Below are 20245 nucleotides of genomic sequence, written 5' to 3'. Positions count from 1 at the left end.
AATTTTGTTGTAATCTTCAGCAAAACCCATCAAATATTTCAGTGGTAGTTTTCCACTAAAAACATGACTGCTTGTATCCAAGATATCTTGCTTCAATTGTGAAAGTCCCCAACCAGATGTCAATAATGTGTTAGCATGAGATTGTCCAAATGATATCATGGTTTTCATTGTAGATGTTATCCCAGGTTTTCTAACAACAGCCACTTGTTCACCACCCATTTCATAACGAATTTCGTCAAAGAGAAATGCAATTGCATTATTCGAGAGATAGCATGTTTTCGCTACATCTTTGGGGGTGAATTTACCTTCTATGTAAATGAAGCTGTCGGCAATATCTAGTATAACATCTTGATTATTGATTGCAATTCTGATTTCATCCGAATTCCTGAATAGCGGTGATCCATAGGGCTTATATGTGTGCTCATGTAAACTTATGAGAGAATGATCGAGCACTGGTTCATTGAATATATTCAACTTTTCACTGTTTGTTTCGAGCACCATTGTTAGTTTCTCACTTTCAATCCAATCGATTTCAAAAATTTAAGATCACTCACAGACAGAGCGTTATGTGCTAACTGTTTAGCATACACTTGTGGAATGAGCTTCTTTTTATGCACACTTTTCTTTTTATGCACACCTTTCTTTTTAATAGTACAACTCGTTTGGGATTGTTCAATGCGATTTTGTCTATTGTAAATGAAACCCATAACAACAGTTATTCGATTTTCTTCAATTCCAAAATAATGAAAATCTCTTCTTCACTTCCAAAATCGATAAGGTTATTTTTTTCATCCAAAATACGCACTGTAATGTTGTGAATCAATTGACGACCTTCTGGACTGACAGGCATATATATAATACTGTGTGGTTCTTTAGTAAGATTGTAGCCAGGTTCAACATCAATATCGAATGAGAAAAGAATGTGAGATTCTTCACCATTTATATATGAACCAGATATTATATTGCAATCTAAGCGGATAAGTCTCACAGTTGTAATGTTTATTGGTAATGATGATTCATGTATCTGATTTGGTGGAAATATTCCATGAGCGAACCCCATCATTTCTGCTATAGAATTTGGATGTGTCAGATCAATTTCATATTTGGATCGCATTTCACATTTGAATGTATTATTATTGGCGTGTAGATAGAAAATATCATCTGCAACGACATCATTTGGTTTTTTATCATGAAACAATCTGAACATGATATGTTTCTGTATGACGGCATTGATCTCTTCTATTTCGTAAGCACCACATGGAATTTCAATTGTCAACTTTTGGGATATCGATGAGTTGTCATTACTGATTCTAAAACTAACTAAGTTATTAGCTTCAGTTATATTATTGATTGTATTGCATCCATAGAATCCCAAAAGTCCTAATCCATAACGACTGTTCCTATCCAATTCAATTGGTGGAAAAAAATCCGCACTCAAGACACTTGTCCCGACAGCTTGTAGCTCGAACTTTCGTGACATGACTGATGAATATTTTGAAACACATTTCAATTTATTATTGTACACAGCAACAGCACATTTGAGACAATTTACACTTTTTGGAAGGTGTTGTATTGTAATAAGTATCATTTTTATTGATACCAATATTCACATCCTCTATATTACAAATACAACACATTGATTTTCGAGGTATAGGACCATCATTAACATCCGAATCTGAATTTTGATCGTGGTGGTGCTCATAACAATATCTATGTTTCATTATATCGATGTCATCTTGCAGATGCTTAGGCAACTTTTCCCAAACCTATGCAATCTCATGTGCAACACATGCAAGTATCACTTCCTTAGGCATATTTGCAAGCATCACTTTATCCATTTTTTTCAAGGTACCATATTTTGAAAACATTCTAAGTGAAAACCCCATTCCCTTGATAGCCTCCCGATCCAGTTTTGGTGTTGAATCCATTTTTATTTGGAAAATTATTTAGAGAGAAACTGCAAGCACAAGTGACCACAGAGAACTGTATTAAATTTCTGTTGTCGATCATAGTTATATTTGATTTTTACATTCGAACATTTTCGAAAGAATCGAGTCAATTCCAATGGTGGGGGTAGATCTCCAAAACTATCGAAATATGTGACTTCTTTCCCACATTTTTTATATGCCACCCAATGTGTTCCTGGTCCACTTATTCCATCTAAATTAACAATAGCTGTCTCGTTTTGTTTTGGACCTGAAGATGGTAATCTATCACGCATAAAAACACCACGAAAATGTGGAATTTTCATTTTTTGTGCATAATAACTGAGATCGAGATCAGTAAGAGGCCTCTGAGGTAGGGGTTCAATCAGTTTTTTGTTTTGTTTGTGGCTTTGTATGGTTTTAAATATAGTCCTAAACCTTTACGGTATGGTTTGAGATATATTCCACTTCCGTGTTTGCCTAATGCTACAGCCTCCATGGTTTTATTGTGACGATTGGCTTCCATTAAAGCCGCTCTGCTGGCTTTTGCCGAATTCACGGCCTTGGTAATACCAGCAGCGGCTCCCGCCAAACTTCCTAGTGCGGATAGTCCAGCAAAAATTGGTATCAATGGTAAAAGTCCACCGATCTTGGGAACAGGAATTATGCGTGGTGTGCGGATTTTCTTCTTTCCACCGGCAGCTTTAAGGTATTTACGTGCCGCCTGCAATGCCACAGTGATAGCTTTTTTGCTATTATTCGTCACAAATTGATTCCCACCAGCTTTCTTCAATACATTTCGCACTTTATGGACTATCCCAGCACCAAATGCAACTTTTTTAATATTATTTTTCTTCGATTGTTTCCTCTTACATTTTTTCTTATTGGTACTACAACCCATGCCCATATGTCTTTTCGCTTTCATAATGTTGGTGACAAGTAATGCAGCTGCTCTTTCCCCAATACTCGCGTCCTTTGATTTAACCCTATCCCAAGCGCTGTATTCAAGTTCTTTGTCGGCTAAATGTCTTGCTGCAAGATCAGATGGATGCTTAGAATATTGAATATCGTGTTTTTTGCATTCAATATCTAATTTATTGATTCCAGGATCGTTACGAGCTAAACGTTGTTTCAATTTTGTACCCGGTCCACAGTATTGATATCCTCCAGGTAGATGTAATTCGAAAGGAAGTTTGTTTATTAAATCATTAACAAAACCACAACCTCTTTTAATTTTACGATCACTTTCAATACGTCCGTATCGTTTGATGGTACACATTGAAATGAATAAGCTAATAACATTTATATAGTCTCCAACCACGGCACGATGCGCATTGTAAAACAGAAAGAAAAGTTTGCTGTAGATAATCTAGATGAGAAATTTGGGTGTGGATTGAATGGACAAAGAGTATTCAGACATGGTCCACTACTTCCATCATCAGTTCGAGGACTCATTATAGGACCTTCAAATTGTGGAAAGACGAATGCAATGATATCACTATTAACACATCCACAAGGATTGAGATTTAGAAATGTGTATCTCTATTCGAAGTCACTCAATCAACCTAAATATCAGTACTTGCGAAGTGTTTTGGAACCTATAAAAGGATTAGGTTTTTATACATTCAGCAATAATGCAGAAATAGTGGAACCCTCCGACGCTAAGCCTAATTCTGTTTTCATTTTCGATGATGTGATATGTGAAAAGCAAGATATTATTAGATCATATTTCTGTATGGGACGTCATAAGGATGTTGATTGTTTTTATCTAGCACAGACATATTCACGGGTACCCAAACAGTTAGTGCGTGACAATACCAATTTCATTATAATGTTCAAACAAGATGAGACGAATTTACATCACATTTATTCAGATCATGTTTCACCCGATGTAACATTCAAACAATTCCAATTGATGTGTGTTAAATGCTGGGAGGATCAATATGGATTTCTAGTAATTGATAAGGATAGCAAAATAGATGAAGGTAGATATCGCAAAGGATTCGATAGTTTTATATACCCATGATCTTGTTTTTGGAACTTATTCGATCACTGAATATTGTAGTGGTCACTTCACCAACGAATTAAGCTTTAATTCAAAAAAAAGGGCATTATGAATACAAAAAACGATTCTGAACATAAAAACAATGAAATGAATTTGAAACGTCAACTAGTAGAGACAACAGAAGCTGTCAGACAGAAATTCAACTCTATCAAGAATGATAATATTGAAAATCGTTCGACACTTGAAAGATTGTATGAGCCCATAATGAAACCATTGAATGTTTTATCATCAAACGCTACTTCTAAATCAGCAGTGTTATCACCAAATCGTGGATCTGTTCAATCTACTTCAAATTATCCCATGAGTACTCCAATAAGAAGAAAACAATCTTTTGATGGTGTATCATCTGTGAATAGTGACACGAGCACACTTCAAGACGATATGAGAACAACTCTATTCGAAACACCATCATCGTCCCACATCGATTCCTCGGATCCTGACATCTCACCTGTTATGAATGAAAGTGGTGAAGATGTTTTGATGAAACATTTGAATAATGTAAAATCTAGAAATCCAGCATATGATGGAACATTTGGCGTACGTATGGATCCAATTACACAAAAGCTGAAAATGGGAAGTCTAGTGGTACATTTCAAAGATGGAAACATTTCATTTTGGGATGCTAATAAAGTGAAAAAATATGAATGCGCAGGTAGTCCAGAATTATATGATATGATCTTTTTGAAGAATCCACAAGATGTTGATAATGAAGAAACTCGTCAAGTATATTCCAAAATATTGAAAATAACGAATGCTCCATATAAACAATATCATCTGAAGAATGGTTTTGAAAATACAAATTCTAAAAAATTTCGTGAAGTCATCAAACCACTATTAGACTCACGACAATATCCAATTAGGAGTAGAAGTAAAATTGGTGGAGCACTCAAACGAGTGAAAATGGAGAAAACATATAATTCTAAACCTGCGAATTATGTGTACTGGAATTCACCGAAAGAGTTAGTTGCTCGCCTACGACTATTGGTAGCATCAAAGTCAGCTGGACATACCGGACATGATAATGAAATAATTTCAATAATTGAAGAATTACGTGAAGAAGGTATAATATATTAATATATATCCACAAGTAATGATCACTGTCACATCATCATTCAATGCAGTAACATTATCACTTTTTTTCTCTTTAATCATATTGAAATAGAATGACTAATGAAGTAAGTGATATCAAACGACAAGTTGTTAATGAATTACATAGACCTGCAAGACGTAATTTTCGTAGAAGAATAACTACCATCAAAGGTTTTGCAGATCTATGGCAAATAGATCTAGCTGAACTACAACCTTATGCAAAAAGTAATGAAGGATACCGATATATACTTATAGTAATTGATTGTTACTCAAAATATCTATGGACTGTGCCAGTTAAAGATAAAACAGGTAGTACAATAACTAATGCAATGAAATATGTACTGAAGAAAGCCAAATTTTCCCCTAAACATATACAAAGCGATCAAGGGAAAGAATTTTTTAATAGAAGCTTCTCATCTCTCATGCGAGAATATAATATCAATCATTATTCAACATTCAGCACAAAGAAGGCAGCTATAGCAGAAAGAGTGATTCGTACAATAAAGGCATGGCTCTACAAGGAATTTTCGATGAGAGGTCACCACAAATGGCTTGATATTCTTCCAATTATAACTAGTAGATATAATAATAAAGTTCATCGTACAATAGGTATGGCACCCATCAATGTTGATTCAACAACAAAATTGAAATTCAAGGGTATCAATGGAATTGGAGGAAGACAAAGTAAACCCAAATTCCAATTGAATGATATTGTACGTATAAGTAAATACAAAAATATTTTTGAAAAGTCTTACACTGCGAATTTTACCACGGAGCTATTCAAGATTGTTAAAATTAATAAAACCATCCCAACGACTTATAATCTTGAAGATATGAATGAACAGCCGATTAGAGGATGTTTTTACGAAGAAGAGTTATTACGAACCGAGAATCCTGACGTATATCTGATTGAGAAGGTGTTGAAGAGAAGAAAAAATAAAGTTTATGTAAAGTGGTTAGGTCTTCCTAGCGAACAAAATTCTTGGATTGATGAATCAAATATGGTTTATATGGTTTAAATGTATCTAATAGTGACTTTTATGAATAAAGTAATATTAAAGTTCATTATTGTTTTCATTTCAATTATAAGTATGTGAATTGAAAAATATTGCAGCGGTAAACATTGCCCCAGCCATTCGCAATGTTCTGTGTATACCAAACCAAATTAATTGTATACTCCATTCCCGCTTATATTTTTCAACTCACGATATTGAAAACACATTATCATTCCCAAAACTAATCGCCGTCACTTTGAAATGCAGTATCCAACTCTTTTTGCCAATTATCTCTCACTGATAATGCCGTCTCATAAAGCTTAGTCGACTCCTCAAGCTCAGCCTGTGCTTGCATTCTCGAACGTTGATGGAATTGCTTATCTTTACCTATTTTTGAACGGAGTTCATCAGCATCTTTAGACATTCTAGCCAATTCAACCTTCGCTAATGCAATCTTGGCATCTAATGCTTCAAGAGTTTCATTATTAGCATTAATAGCTCGCTCACTCTTTTCAAGTTCAGCAATAGTCATCTGTGCCTTTACAAGACGGTATTTTGCTTTCCTTTTCATTTCCCCAAACCGATGGAGGGGACTGAAAGAAGATAGCGGTTCAGCTTTCAAATCACTCTTCATTTCTTTAGGAGTACCTTTTGGCTTCCTCTTCGATCTGTCACTTTTCGTTGCGGGTTTTTTCTGTCGCACAACACTTTTGGATTCTTTCTTTTCTTTAAAGTCAGTGACAATCGATGAAGATGCCTTAGTAACCTTCCTCTTGATTGTTCTAGATTTCTTATCAACACCAAGAGGAAGGGTAGATGAAGAGTGTTTGAGTGATGATAATTGCGAAACGATCGGATTTTCAATAATAATTTGCTCATTTGGTTCTGGCACATCTGCAAAGTTAACGAAGTCGTTAATATCAAAATCATTTATCGAATCTTGACTCGATAAATGTAATACTGGAATATTTTCAAAATCAGTCTGATCGATATCAACAAGTGGTGAACCATCTTCAGCAATCAATAGCGGCATAGAGCTCATGATTATTAAGGTCTGAGGAATGATATGTGATAGCAATAGAATGTGGATAGGAAAGGTGATGATGTTACTGAGACCTCACCATTTATAGAAGAAAATAAACTAGCGCATGCGCTCTTTCATCAACTGGCACATGCGCTCTCTCACTGAACTATTCACGCATGTAACAATCTTTGTCATTTAAGAGGAAAACTTTGTGTTGCATGCATGTATTTTTAAATGTTAGAAAATAATACAAATAAATTCAAAATATATATATATATATATATATATATATATATATATATATATATATATATATATATATATATTTATTAATAATAGAGGACAATAACGATAATAAAAAATATAAAATGAAAAATGTTAATATGTCTCTGTGGATGTGGAACGTTCTTTGACTCTATTCCTCAATAGTTGTTGCTCGTGCGTCAAACACCAACATTGAAAAAAATGGATTCTCCTATTGGGGTAGAGTTGACCAACCTTCTCACACAGATCCCAAGTACTTCTACATGCATTGCATACATGATTCCAACAATTCATGGAATATGTATCACAACGCAAACAACGTTGCAGTGGAGTTGGAACGGCAGCACAGGTACCGCAAATATTTCTACAGATACCTATATTGTTAAATATTATAGGTTCGGAACACTTCAGACACTGTAACTGTTGTTGACGATAATCCGATTTTGTTCGCTTCGGTGGATGAGAAGGAGGCGATAGTTGAATCCGCAACACGCAATCACTACACATACCAGTACATGGATTGATTGAATCCTTAGGTCTACTTATTTGACAAAAGTAGCACACAATAGCCCCTGCAATCATCATTGGGTAGACACACACTTTTGGTTTTTCATTCCACTCTTTTGGAAACGGCATTTTACTAATTCGATTAGAAATATTAAGAGATGACTTACAGAAACTCTGAATGCTCTCTCCTACACCTACGATCTCTATTTATACAAATCAACATCATGTGAAAGTATAGTGGGATAACTTCTCCTACTATTCCACTCTAAACGAGTCAAGTGGGAGTCGCATCACCTCCTATATAAGTCGACTTGCAAACCTAGAGTTCATTCATTCACTCTCTACAACTGTGAGCAAACAACAACAAGATGAATTCTGCAAAAATAAATGCTGCATTAAATAGAATATCTGCTGTTGATGAAAACAATTGGATAGACGAATCAGATGATGAGGATGTCAATGTTCCGCTAGAGGAAGTGATAGTTGAAGCAGAAGATGTTGGAGTCGATGAAGATGAGATAGACGAAGTTGAAAACGAGGCCAACCAAAGCGACGAAGATGATGACGTGATGGAGTTTGAGAGGGTCATGGATGAAGAAGGAGATGATGAAGGGATAGAAGCTGACACAACTGAAGGCGATGGTGCTTTGGGGATCGGTATGCGAACGCTCAATGTCAGTGAGACACTGGAAGATCCCTTGGATTTGTATTGTGCAATGGATGCATACGTATTGATCAGCACAATAGATGGAGAGAACAAAAAACTATGTTGGTGCTGCTTTCGGTTTTATTCGCATAGAAACAATAATGGAGGGTGGTATGCCCATGTCAACACCCACAACACTGTCTCAATTATGGAAATGGGACAGAATTGGTGTGAAGCTTGCGAGAGGCCACTAACAAACTTCACCCGAGTATCTACATGTATTATATGTAATAATGTCCAACCTGTGGCACAATAACCGTGGACCTACTGGTCAAAAAAACAACAGCCCTTTTCAGGGCTACATTATTCACACAAACAGTAGTTAGTTGTATTAGTATTCATAGATTATATGACAAATGAATACTTTGACTAATAAAAGTCTAAGTAATTTGTTAGTCTTTGAATATCTATACATTATATGACAAATAAATTACTACTTTGACTGAAAAGTCGATATTTGGAATTTGATAGTCATTGAATATCTATGCATATGATGAGTACTACTTTAAATGAAAGTTGAAGTTGGCATTTTGTCAATCATTGTATGCATATAATGATGAATACTTTTACATACATACATTTTGTTTGAGACTATAATGTTAACAATGGTATGAACCTGTTTCTGTTTGAAAGTATAATGATAGCTCTGAAAAGAGCTATTTTTTTATTGTTTCAGTCTTCAATTGTAGCCCTGAAAAGGGCTGTTTTTTTTATTAATCCATGCAATGGTATGGACTAACGCTCCTCATCATCATCAGAAACAATGATGATTGTATCATCATCTGTATCTGATGATATACTGATGATGTCATCCTCATAATCATCTGAATCAGACGATATACTAATGGCATCATCATTAGCATAATTATCTAGCTCGTTATCCTCTAGATCGTCTAACTCATTGACATCCATCTCTAACTCTGCCTCTACTTCCTCTTGCATACCTTCTTCCATACGTGCCGGGAAATCATCAGGTAGATCATAGATACGTTGCAGCATTTGTGCAAAATTTGTACTGAAATGATCGAACGTTGAATCTATTCCATGTACCTGGATGGGGCCTGTACTCGTCATAGAACACTCTGGTACACTCATCGGTTCGGTGGTGGAATCAGCACTCGACATTGTGGAAGAATGATATAGAACTGGGATTGATGCTTTATTTATATAAAAAAAAAAAGGAGGGGGTGAAGTGTAAATGTAGAACAATTCAGTGTTTGAAATTCGAAAGCAATAAGAATGACAATTTTCTTGAAATTCTAAGTGATTATTATTATTAGAAACTCTGAGTGATTATTATAAAAAAAAACTAATAAGGGAGAGGGAAAAAGACACTGCCCCAACCTCGCAGTGCCTCGTGTACACCAACCAAAAAGTGTGTACTCCGTGGAAGGAAAGGAAAGGAATAGAAAGGATGGGAGAAATGAGGAAACGATTACATATCATCGTCTGAATTCAGGACTTCATCAATCAGGATAGGGGATGGTGGAGGACTATCATCGGACTCATTGTCAGCGTCACCGTCATCATCGTCATCGCTGTCGTCGTCGTCTGTGTTTCCGGACTGTGTATCCCATTCGTAATCATTCCGCCAATCATAGGGATCTGGATAATCCCCATCAGACAGGTCCGCTTGATCGGTTCCAGTAACGTGAAGCACTTGTATCCGATCATCATAAATTATGTCATCATAATTCATCGAGTGAGGTGTAGTCGTGGAGGTAACGAAACCTTCATGGATAGAAGCCCAGTAAGGATGTTGATGCGCTGGGTCACTGTACGGCTCAGTAGTTGAATCAGGTTCCATGTTGAAGGTGGCTGATCAACTGAATATTCCAACAGATAATTCCTACTTTTATACTTTTGAAAGGGAGTGGGGGAGGAGTGGGGAGGAGAGGGGATTAAGTGGGAATGAATTTCAAAAATGACATGAGCTATATTCCATGAAAGAGAAAATTGAAAATACTATATGAATTATATGAAATATACTTATTGATTTCATTATGAAACATATTTTCTTCCCAAGAGATTATTTACAATAGATTAGAGAACACAAAAATTGATGTGAGGTATTTGCATAGAAGAACTTGTAATTGAAATAAAAAAAGGAAATAATAATGAGACGAAGTGAAGAAAAATGCTCCAACCATCGCATTGTTCAATGTGTACCAAACCAAAACAATGTACACCCTTAATTTCACTTCTTTTTTTTTATTTTATTTTTATTTCCTAAAATTACAAACATAAACTTAAAACTATCTTAATTAAATATTCCTAACTAACCTAAAACTAATCTTACTACACTTACACTTAATCTATGGGAAAGTTTTTATAAAAGTCACTAACTTTTTATAAGTCTCTATCGAAGAGGTATCTGCTTCACACTTTTTCTCCAGAGATGCATACTTCCGATCTAGTTCGGCTATTACTTTTTCTGCTTCCCTCCGTCGGTTAACAATTTCAGCCATTTCGCGCTTCCTTTTAACCAACGCGGCCTCACTAGCTCGAGAAGCATGTTCTGCTTCCTTACATCTCTGTAGAAAACTGTCCAACATTTCACTAACCTCTCCGATAGGCTGTCGCACTTGTGGCACTAACACTTCAGGATTCGTCACCGGTGTTGCCAGCATCGGCGAAAGCGGCACCACCGACGGAGTGAATACGATGGGAGCCTCCTCCGATGGGGACAATACAACTGGTGGCTCCTCCGGAGAAGGCGCCCTAGGTTGTTCCACTACTGCTGCGGGTGGTGTGGAGGGCCTTAAGCTGTTTGGAGCGGTCGACCAACTACCTGCATAAGGATTAGTCCTATTGCAAGTAGCTCGGTACTTAGAAATAGGACCAACCTTCGCTGCAGGTCGTTGGCAAACCTTCTTTACAGGCCTGACTTCCTCCTCCTCCTCGAATAAGTCAGGGCTGGTGGATCTGCACCTAACTCGTGAAGTGGATGCCTTCTCCTGCTCTGTCATAGGCATGATGGATGCCACAGCGTTATTTAATTCCTGAGTGTTGGATGCCATTCTGAAAATGTAAAATAATACAAAGTTAGTAGATGTAAAAAATTAAAGTACATTGTTAACTTACTCAAACTTAGCTCCTCGTCGTATAGTACACTGCTTCTGGTTGAGTATGGCTGGACTGCTCTGGATGACTGGAGTTGTCGTACTGAATGTAGAAGAACGTGCTCCTCGGGGTATCAACATCATTGGGAGTGGAGGGAATGAGGTGGGGGCGTGCATGCGCAATGGTTGGAATATGGTGGGGCGAGAAATGGTAGGAAGTGGGCGGGGTGAGCAATGGTGGGAAGAAAGCGGGCCGCGCTCCGCGCGGCTTACGCCCCAATTCGCTACGCTCGCGCCGGCGCGCTTCGCGCGCCGGCGCGAGCGTAATGGGGCCACCGCGCCGGCGCGCTTCGCGCGCCGGCGCGGTGGCCCCCCACCCACCACCCCGGGGGGAGGAGGGGGGGGTGTATAACCTCCTTTGTTCCGTTAATTTCCCCCTCAAGATATGATACAGTTACACAATCACTCTTGTCAATTGGTTCGCTTATATTTTTCAATATTTTTCTTTGCATGTCATAATGACCATCTTTTGTTAATTTAAAACCAATCCCGGGAGGACCTCGAATGACATTACCACCCAATTTTCTTTTTCTACCAAACTTATCGATTGTTTTAGACATTGTGCACTCTACGATGATTCTTTTCAAACTGATATTTCTTTCATTTACATTATGCTATATACTTTACAGTAATTGGTTAGGAAAATAGAAATGAAACAAATAATATTTTTATCATTTTTTATTCATCTAAGTAACTTGGTAAAAGTGATACATATACAATAATCACAAATAATCACAAATAAGAATGTTCCGGTTTGAAGGAATAAGCAATAATACTTCGAATTATAATTCAATTATTCATCTCTACAGTCAACAAATTGATTAGTTGGTCTAAGGCGCTCTCTTGAGAAAAAGAATGAACGATTTCAGACACCCAACGAATGTTATCATTAGGATCATTTCGATAAAATTCTATATCGCTATGACCCCATGGAAGAGTTCGAGTGGTATTCGGAATGATGAATCTCTTGTCGTCATGATACGATAAAGCGACTTTATTTTTCAATTCAGTGTAAATATCATGCAATACGCTTCTGAACGAGTTCATCTTCCTGAATATCATACCTCCCTCTTCAATGATTTTTTCATAGTCTTCACATGTCAATTCATTCTTTATAACAGATCGTTTCACACCTTTGGCCTTCTTCAGTTCACCATCAACAGATTTCACGTAATACGCTTTAGCACCTGTACCGTAAAAGCTGATTATTGGATCATTTGGGAATTCATCTTTGAAATTACCCAGAACTGACTTTGTCACTGGAATATTGAATTGGTTTCCTATTTTATAATTAGATGTATCGAACTTATTTATATTATTTTTGATAAATTCATAGAAATTGTCTGTATTTACTTTGAGAATAAGGGAGTCGGTATCAGTGTAGAGTAAGGACGCATCTTCTCCAAACTGTTGTTTGATACATCCATAGAAAAAATCATACATAACTGTTTTAGATAATTCTAGAATGGAAAATCCTAAATATAGTGGTTTATCATAATGAACTTTTACTCTAGCCAATTGAATGGCAACATAATTTTCTGTAAAAATAGAGCATTTTTTAAAATTTGGTCGAGATATGAGACAACTAGCACCTATAGTTCTTTTTATATTTTCCCAATGTGTAATGAGTCTAACATCAATTCTATTGTCTACGTTTTCCATTGTTTTTCCATAGACTGCATTATTCATTAGTTTGTAGAAATCTTTTTCAGATTTGTTATTAGACCTATTACGCATTTCAGTATTCAAATCTATATAAGGCTTCATCCAACATGATTGCTTAAACCTCAATACTCTATGTGTGTTCATCACTATCAAACCATGATTGACAGCTTGCTGTAAGTTTCTATAGTGAACAATATATTTTCTTTTGTCGTTTAAATTTGGAATTAATTTGGGAACTTTCGATTTTGCATATGGAGGTATCAAACGTTCAACTAAGAATGGTAAATCGGAATGTTTATCATGAAGTTCTTGGGGATAATGTATATCCACTTCCAATACATATCCATAAGGACTATCAATATCCACATTCATTATATCAAGATTGAGAATTTCATGAGGTGCTAACCATGAAAATTCACCTGTTGGTAATGGTTGCGACATGCTGTGACCATATAGATTTGTTGCATCCAAATATGAAATGAATGAAGATGGTTCATTTGGATTATAATCCGGTAAAAATTTATTGTTTGCTTTATGTTTCCTTTCACTACATTGACTTATTCCACCACGAATACCTTTTTGAAAGAAGTGAACCATATCAATATCAGTTAGTAATTCCAATTCAATATTAGTATATTTCAACATGGCATCCCACGACAATCCGGGTGCAGTGAAGTATTGTGCCGGATCCAATTTATATTTATCAACAGATATATTTCTAAAGTTTTCAAAAATGTCACATAATAGTAACACATCTGACTTTAAATATAAATCAGAGTATTCACCCAAATCCTGACATTCGAATAAATTCCAAACAAGTTGAGCTCTCCCATAATCATTATCTGATACATGTTCACAATTGAGTTTATCATAAAATTGATTTTTGGTTGGAAGTCTTGGATGATTCAGTTTTTCGATGTCATCAACAAAACTATAGGGAAATACACCTTTCTTTCTCATCAAATTGAAATTTTCAATTTGTGGGAAATGTTTGCGCATCTCGATACACTGATCAGATGTTAAATTTGCACCTAAATTCTCCAAAGAACTAGGCATGAATCTGAAACTATCAATGAATCTCATTTTCAAATAATTCTTCTTCACCCTACCATCTTTATCCGTATAGGAGTGTGTAAAGAGATGTTTTGTGAAAGATATATATTTCTCATTAGTTTGTGGGATGACATCCACTTTATCTTTGTTTTTATACATTTCCTTTATGAATAAATGACAATCATATCCACTGAGATTGTGAAAAATTATAGGAATGAAATTTGGCAATTTAAAATTCAAATTACAAGATGAATGAGCAGCAGGGGACCTTTTTTTCCTGTGAGGTGACAATGATCCCTCACTTTGACTTCGCCATCATTAAATTGTTTGGAACAAATGCCACAATTTGTGGCAGAAGCAAACTGTTCCTCTTCCTCAGGAGTTTGTACATCCATAGGAATAGGAAACCTGAGATGATTTTCATAAATATTTTTCAAATCATCTTCGATTTTGCTAACGAATTTCTGGGCTGCATCCACACCCCTATACGAAACAAATTTTGATAAATCATCATTGTATGAACATTTAATCAAATAAGCAAATGAATAAGGCTCATGTTTGAATGTCTTGATCGAATACGAGTATTCAGGATTTGGTTTAGTGGTTTGAATCGGCTTCAGTACTGATTCAAAATCGGCATACACTACAAATGGTACCTTCATTTGTTTCTCAAAGTTTTCAAAAGTTAGTATATTTTCAGGTACCGTTTTCCCATATTTATTGACTTTGAAATTGGTTGATGGTGTTGTAGTACTCAAGTGATTACAATCATTTATCTTATGACGTAATAGTAATTGTTCATTAGAAAAATATAATAAACAGCCATCACAAAAATATTTCTTATGTTCATGAGCCGATAATTGGCTTGAAACTAATCTTGAAAGATCTTTAATCCAACAATAATGATTATTACCGAAATCATCTGTGATAAGTAACAAATTGACATGTCTTCTAAGTCTTCTCTGAGAGTAACGTAATGGTCCAATTATTTCATACATTATTTTACCCTTCTCGAATTTACTTTCTAAACCGTACACATTAACTGAAATATCATTCTTGTCTTCAAATTTCACAATATCTTTCAACTTTACCGGAAAATTCATACCTGTTACATCTATGACTGTACTGAAATGTGGATACGATGAAACTTCTGATGTTCTATCGATTGCAGGATGTAGTGCTGAAGTGATAGCCCATGCAAAACAATGCTGATCTTCATTACGGACATTAACCACGGCCTTCCTACGCTCGATACATTCAGGCAGCTTCACATATGAACATCCACTGAGCGGGCTGTATTTATTAATGTTCAACTCCAGAAACATGATTTTTTCACAAGTCCAACCTTAAATACAGAACAATATTACTAATCCATCCAATTAAAACTTGGTAGAAATGTTTACCTGAATCACGTTCCTGGAATTCTGTAGTTTGAGCGATAATCCCATTTCGAAATCCATCAAATAAGGAATTCAAATCAGTAGATTGATCAACTGTTCTATTCTGTGAATTAAATGATTTGGTTTCCTTCAGGTCTTGTGTTTGTAGAATATAACTCCCAAATACTTCCATATTCACTTTGATGATTTTGTGAACCCTGATGGCCGATTCCAATAATTCTATAACTTTCTGCCTGATTTCATTAAAGAATAACATGTAATCGGTGGAAACAATGGAACTCTGCACCCTGTATGTCGCAATCCGACGTTTGAAGGCGCTCTTTATAATTTGAACACCATCACTGAATTGAACACATGTATTATTCTTATGTTGTAGAGTTCTATTGTGAGAATTCACTTGAGTCAATGGAATCATCACATTACAACAATTACATGTGTACATAGGTGCTGCAGCGTCATCTAATCTCACTCGTTTCACTGATGGCCCTCCTTGGCAACTCTGGAGCTGATGACGACGAAGGTTGTCACTACGGGTAAAAGATTTACCACATTCACAAGAATACATTTTCTATGATATGTTCTCACTAACTCACTCGATGGAAACTGACATAACCAACACTCGCCTGCTTCTTAAATACCATAATCCACGTCGCCTGCGCATCACCGTAGAGAGTGAGGGTAGGTAAGGACACATCGATGCATCCACTAGAGATGCCTGACGTCACAGCCAAGCCCATCTCCCAATTTGATGCGAGTTGCCGGCACGAGCAAGCAGTGATCGTTGCGCTCTCGGAGAGGGCAGACGTTTGCACAGTCCTCGCCCGCCTGCGTGTCACCATCAATAGCGAGGGTAGGGTGATGCGTTACGTCACATCATTCACTGCTTCGAGAGCGATAGCCGAACAAGCAATTGTCGTTGCGCTCTCGGAGAGGACAGACGTTAGCACAGTCCTCGCCCGCCTGCGTGTCACCATTGATGGCGAGTCTGGGGCGTTACGTCACATCCTTCACTACATCGAGGGAGGTGAGAGCAGACTGATGAATACGCATTACTCTGCCACACGTCGTGAAGTGAACATGTCGCTCTCTAGCCGTTGAACGGTTATTGCTGTGACGTCACTCCACTTCTAACTTGGTGGCCTCACACCGATGGAGCATTCATTACTTGGAGGATCTTCGAAGTATGCAGACGTATGTTTGTACATAGACAAACAAGCACATGATGAAACCCTGTACCGTGCATTCTCTTACACACACACACACATACACACACAAAATCTCATATGAAAAAAAAAAAATCTGAACGATCCATGCACCAGACACTTCAAGGTCACAACGCCTTGACTTCACTGCACAACAAAAAAAAGCAAATAACACGTCATATTGGTGGGGGGAGGATTAGAACCGGGAAAAAATTTCTGAACGATCCATACACCACACCCTTCAAGGTCACATCACATTGACTTCACCAAACAACAACCAATAAAAAAGCAATTAATACGTCATAGTGGTGGGGGGAGGCTTAGAACACGCTCAAATCTCCTACTACTCTCTGTGTATATCATACCCGTTGCACCATTTCACGAATTCTTCATACACTTTGTCGTATATTTTCTTGGATTTATTTGGCAATAAACTCAATTTCGCATCCTCAGCTACTTCACTTATTTCTGGTGGAGTACAATTCTTTCTTTGTCGCTTGAATCCATTTCAAAATCACTAATAAATTATATGTGATCACAACAATTGGGAACAAATATGGCTACTAGCCTATATTTCAAAAAAATTACTGAGTTACCATGATAACATTCATTCCATCAGTTGTTGATTTATTCTGTTTCCGATATGATATGAATATACAGCCTCACGGTAGCCTTGATGTACTTCTATCGTGTTCTGGCTTTGAAAAGATATCTATCTACATGACATCAAATATACCTGTCGTGCATAAAATGCATGAATTTCGGGCGTAATTTGCTTTTATGGACTTGGGCGTGTTAATATTACTTACATGCTGCGGTCTATAAAAGCCTATTTTACGCCCTTGATACACAAATAACTATTTATCACATCATATATTTTTTACCTGATTTAAATTGAGATACTTGCTACTAATTCAAATAGTGCGATTAGTTTCATTATTTGAACAAATACTTTTATGACTTGGTGAAAGATTGAATTGATCTAGTGGAAACCTTTTACTCAGTTAGGTAGTTAACATATTTTAGATGAATATGGAAATGAAAAAAGCTATATAATTCAAGCCTATTAGACTCCTGCTTCTGATGAAATTACAGCCGTTTGAACGTAAAGAACTATCCCTAATAAAAAGTCAGGAAAGTTATAAGTAAAGATTCTTCATTTTGATTTCTGAATTCGAAAAAAAATATATATCTCCAGAACAATCAATACTTGGCGAACCATTAGCCATAAGAACACTCATGTGCTTGCTTCTGAAAATATTCAAAATAAGGGATTCTCGTGAAAAATGTGTTCTTAGTATTGAAAAAAAGTAAAAATCTACCGCTGTTTGACAATGGATTGATGCTTTTGTTTTAAGCTGAAGTTATTTTCAGTTAGATATAGGAATGAAATACTTTGTCTAATTTCCACTTACTTAATGTATTGATATTGATACGACCAAGGTTTCGGTTTTTACACCATTCTCAAGTTTTCTAGCACTCCTAGTGCACTTCTAGTGCTAGAACACTTGAGTATGGTGTAAAAACCGAAACCTTGGCCGTATTATTATCAATACATTAAGTAAGTGGAAATTAGACAAAGTATTTTATTCCTATATCTAATTGAAGATGAATTTCCACAAAATAAATAAGTCATCAATATCACAAAATTGAAGTTATTTTAATATCCAGGTAACAGCTCTCGATCTGATTGTGAAATAAAAATTAGATATAAAAGTTTTATTACAGAAATAAGAAGTACATAGAGAATTTGATAGAAAAAAGGTCAAGAGTCCAAGTAACGAATTACGAACTAGATACTCAGTGGTAGTAACAAACTTTCTAATGGAAAGCTACTTATACAAAACAAAATCAATATTAAAAAATTAGTGGATGGAAAAGAAACGAATATGTAGCAATGAAAATGAGCCCTGCAATGGAGAAAACAAAACAAACCTACAAAGTTAGAATTCGTCAAGAGGTCAGACCTGGTGATGAGAAGGCGGATAATATTTTAAGATTGGTATCTGGTCGGAAAGAAGTATGAAAACAAAGAACGGAATGTTCAACCGACGTAATACTCATTATTCATCAAGAGTTGATCATCGTAGAAACCGAACAACTAGACATCGTTTTGGTTTTAATATTTGTGTTGGATTTTTAGAACATATTTGATGGGCCTTTTTTACAATTATTCTCCTACTGCAGAGTATTACCCCAACTTATTGAAGCATATGTCTCCGAACCAGAAATAACAATGTCAGGACAGATAATTTCGCTTTCTGCTTCGATAAGTTTGTTGGGAGGTTAAAATGGACACCAATATGTCTTTGCACAATTATGTCGCTGGAATTGCAAAGGATGCTTCTCAAAAGCTTGAAACACTGTTCCGAATTAGAAAATTGTACACACCTTAGCAACTTTTGATCCTTTATAAAGCTCAGATCAGACCTTCTTTGGAGTATTGTTTTCGGGTATGGAGCTCCGTTCTCAATCATACTTTGAAGCTGCTGCATTCCATCCAGAAAAAAACCTTCACCTGATTGGAGACACGAACATCACTTGCAATCTTGATAGTTTGTAACATCGAAGAAAGGTTGGAGATTTGTCACTCTTTTATAGATACTGTCATGGGAGGTGTTCAAGTGACTTGGCACATTCGATTCCAAGAACGGTACATATCAGAAATTCGCGAGGGACTGTGCGTGTGTGGTGGCTGCTCATTGTTTTGATGTTCAACTCAATACACCTCGAATTTCGCTGTTTAAGAACTCTTTCAGTTCGAGAACTGAGGTTATGTGGAATAACCTTACTGATAACGTTTTTACAAATGAATTTAATCTCCATCAAATCAAATCGAATGTGAATCACTATATCACAACACAACAAAGTTTTTGTTTCGGGGTTGAAATTAGATGATTTTAATATATTTCCACGTGTTAAAACCGAAAGTGACCATAAAAATTATATATTAGCTCTTGTTTTCAAGATATAGTATCATTATATTATATATATATGTATATTGAGTTTTCAACAAATGAAATATTTCATCACCAACAGTTGGTACACATGTTTGTTTACATAACACCCCTCTCATCAGCTGTTCTTAAGTAGTAAACATAACCTATGTGAGTTTGTCAATTGTACGCACGTGGTTGCTATTGAAATTATCGTGTGAAGTTGATTTTTAAATTAATTTAAGTGCTGATCTGAAATGCCTCGAAAGTGTGAGAATTCTGTCGATAGCTT

The 20245-nt window shown here is 36.2% G+C and overlaps 1 protein-coding gene across 1 annotated transcript; it reads right to left on the bottom strand.

Moving 5' to 3' along the window:
* Positions 1 to 10722: 10722 nt before the first annotated feature.
* On the bottom strand, positions 10723 to 18404 carry LOC141485355 (uncharacterized). The gene is made up of 2 exons (XM_074181855.1): positions 11660 to 18404; positions 10723 to 11596 (listed from the first exon to the last, which is right to left on the bottom strand). Exons 1-2 carry the CDS (start codon positions 11812 to 11814, stop codon positions 10891 to 10893), a joined length of 861 nt encoding a protein of 286 aa, XP_074037956.1. The 5' UTR covers positions 11815 to 18404; the 3' UTR covers positions 10723 to 10890.
* Between the last annotated feature and the right edge of the window lie 1841 nt (positions 18405 to 20245).

The sequence above is a fragment of the Leptinotarsa decemlineata genome, unplaced genomic scaffold (genome assembly GCF_025532065.1).
Source record: "Leptinotarsa decemlineata unplaced genomic scaffold, Ldec_3_MD MMD2_tig00026317_RagTag_RagTag, whole genome shotgun sequence".
NCBI lineage: Eukaryota > Metazoa > Arthropoda > Insecta > Coleoptera > Chrysomelidae > Leptinotarsa > Leptinotarsa decemlineata.
The sequence above is the reverse complement of the archived record's forward strand: the minus strand, read 5'-3'. Positions and strand labels throughout refer to the sequence as shown.

Excerpts from the sequence above, each read along its gene's own strand:
- LOC141485355 (XM_074181855.1), bottom strand. The coding sequence starts at position 11,814 with ATGCACGCCCCCACCTCATTCCCTCCACTCCCAATGATGTTGATACCC. Across the intron at positions 11,597-11,659 it reads CGACGAGGAGCTAAGTTTGA|AATGGCATCCAACACTCAGG; the intron begins GTAAGTTAACAA and ends TTACATTTTCAG.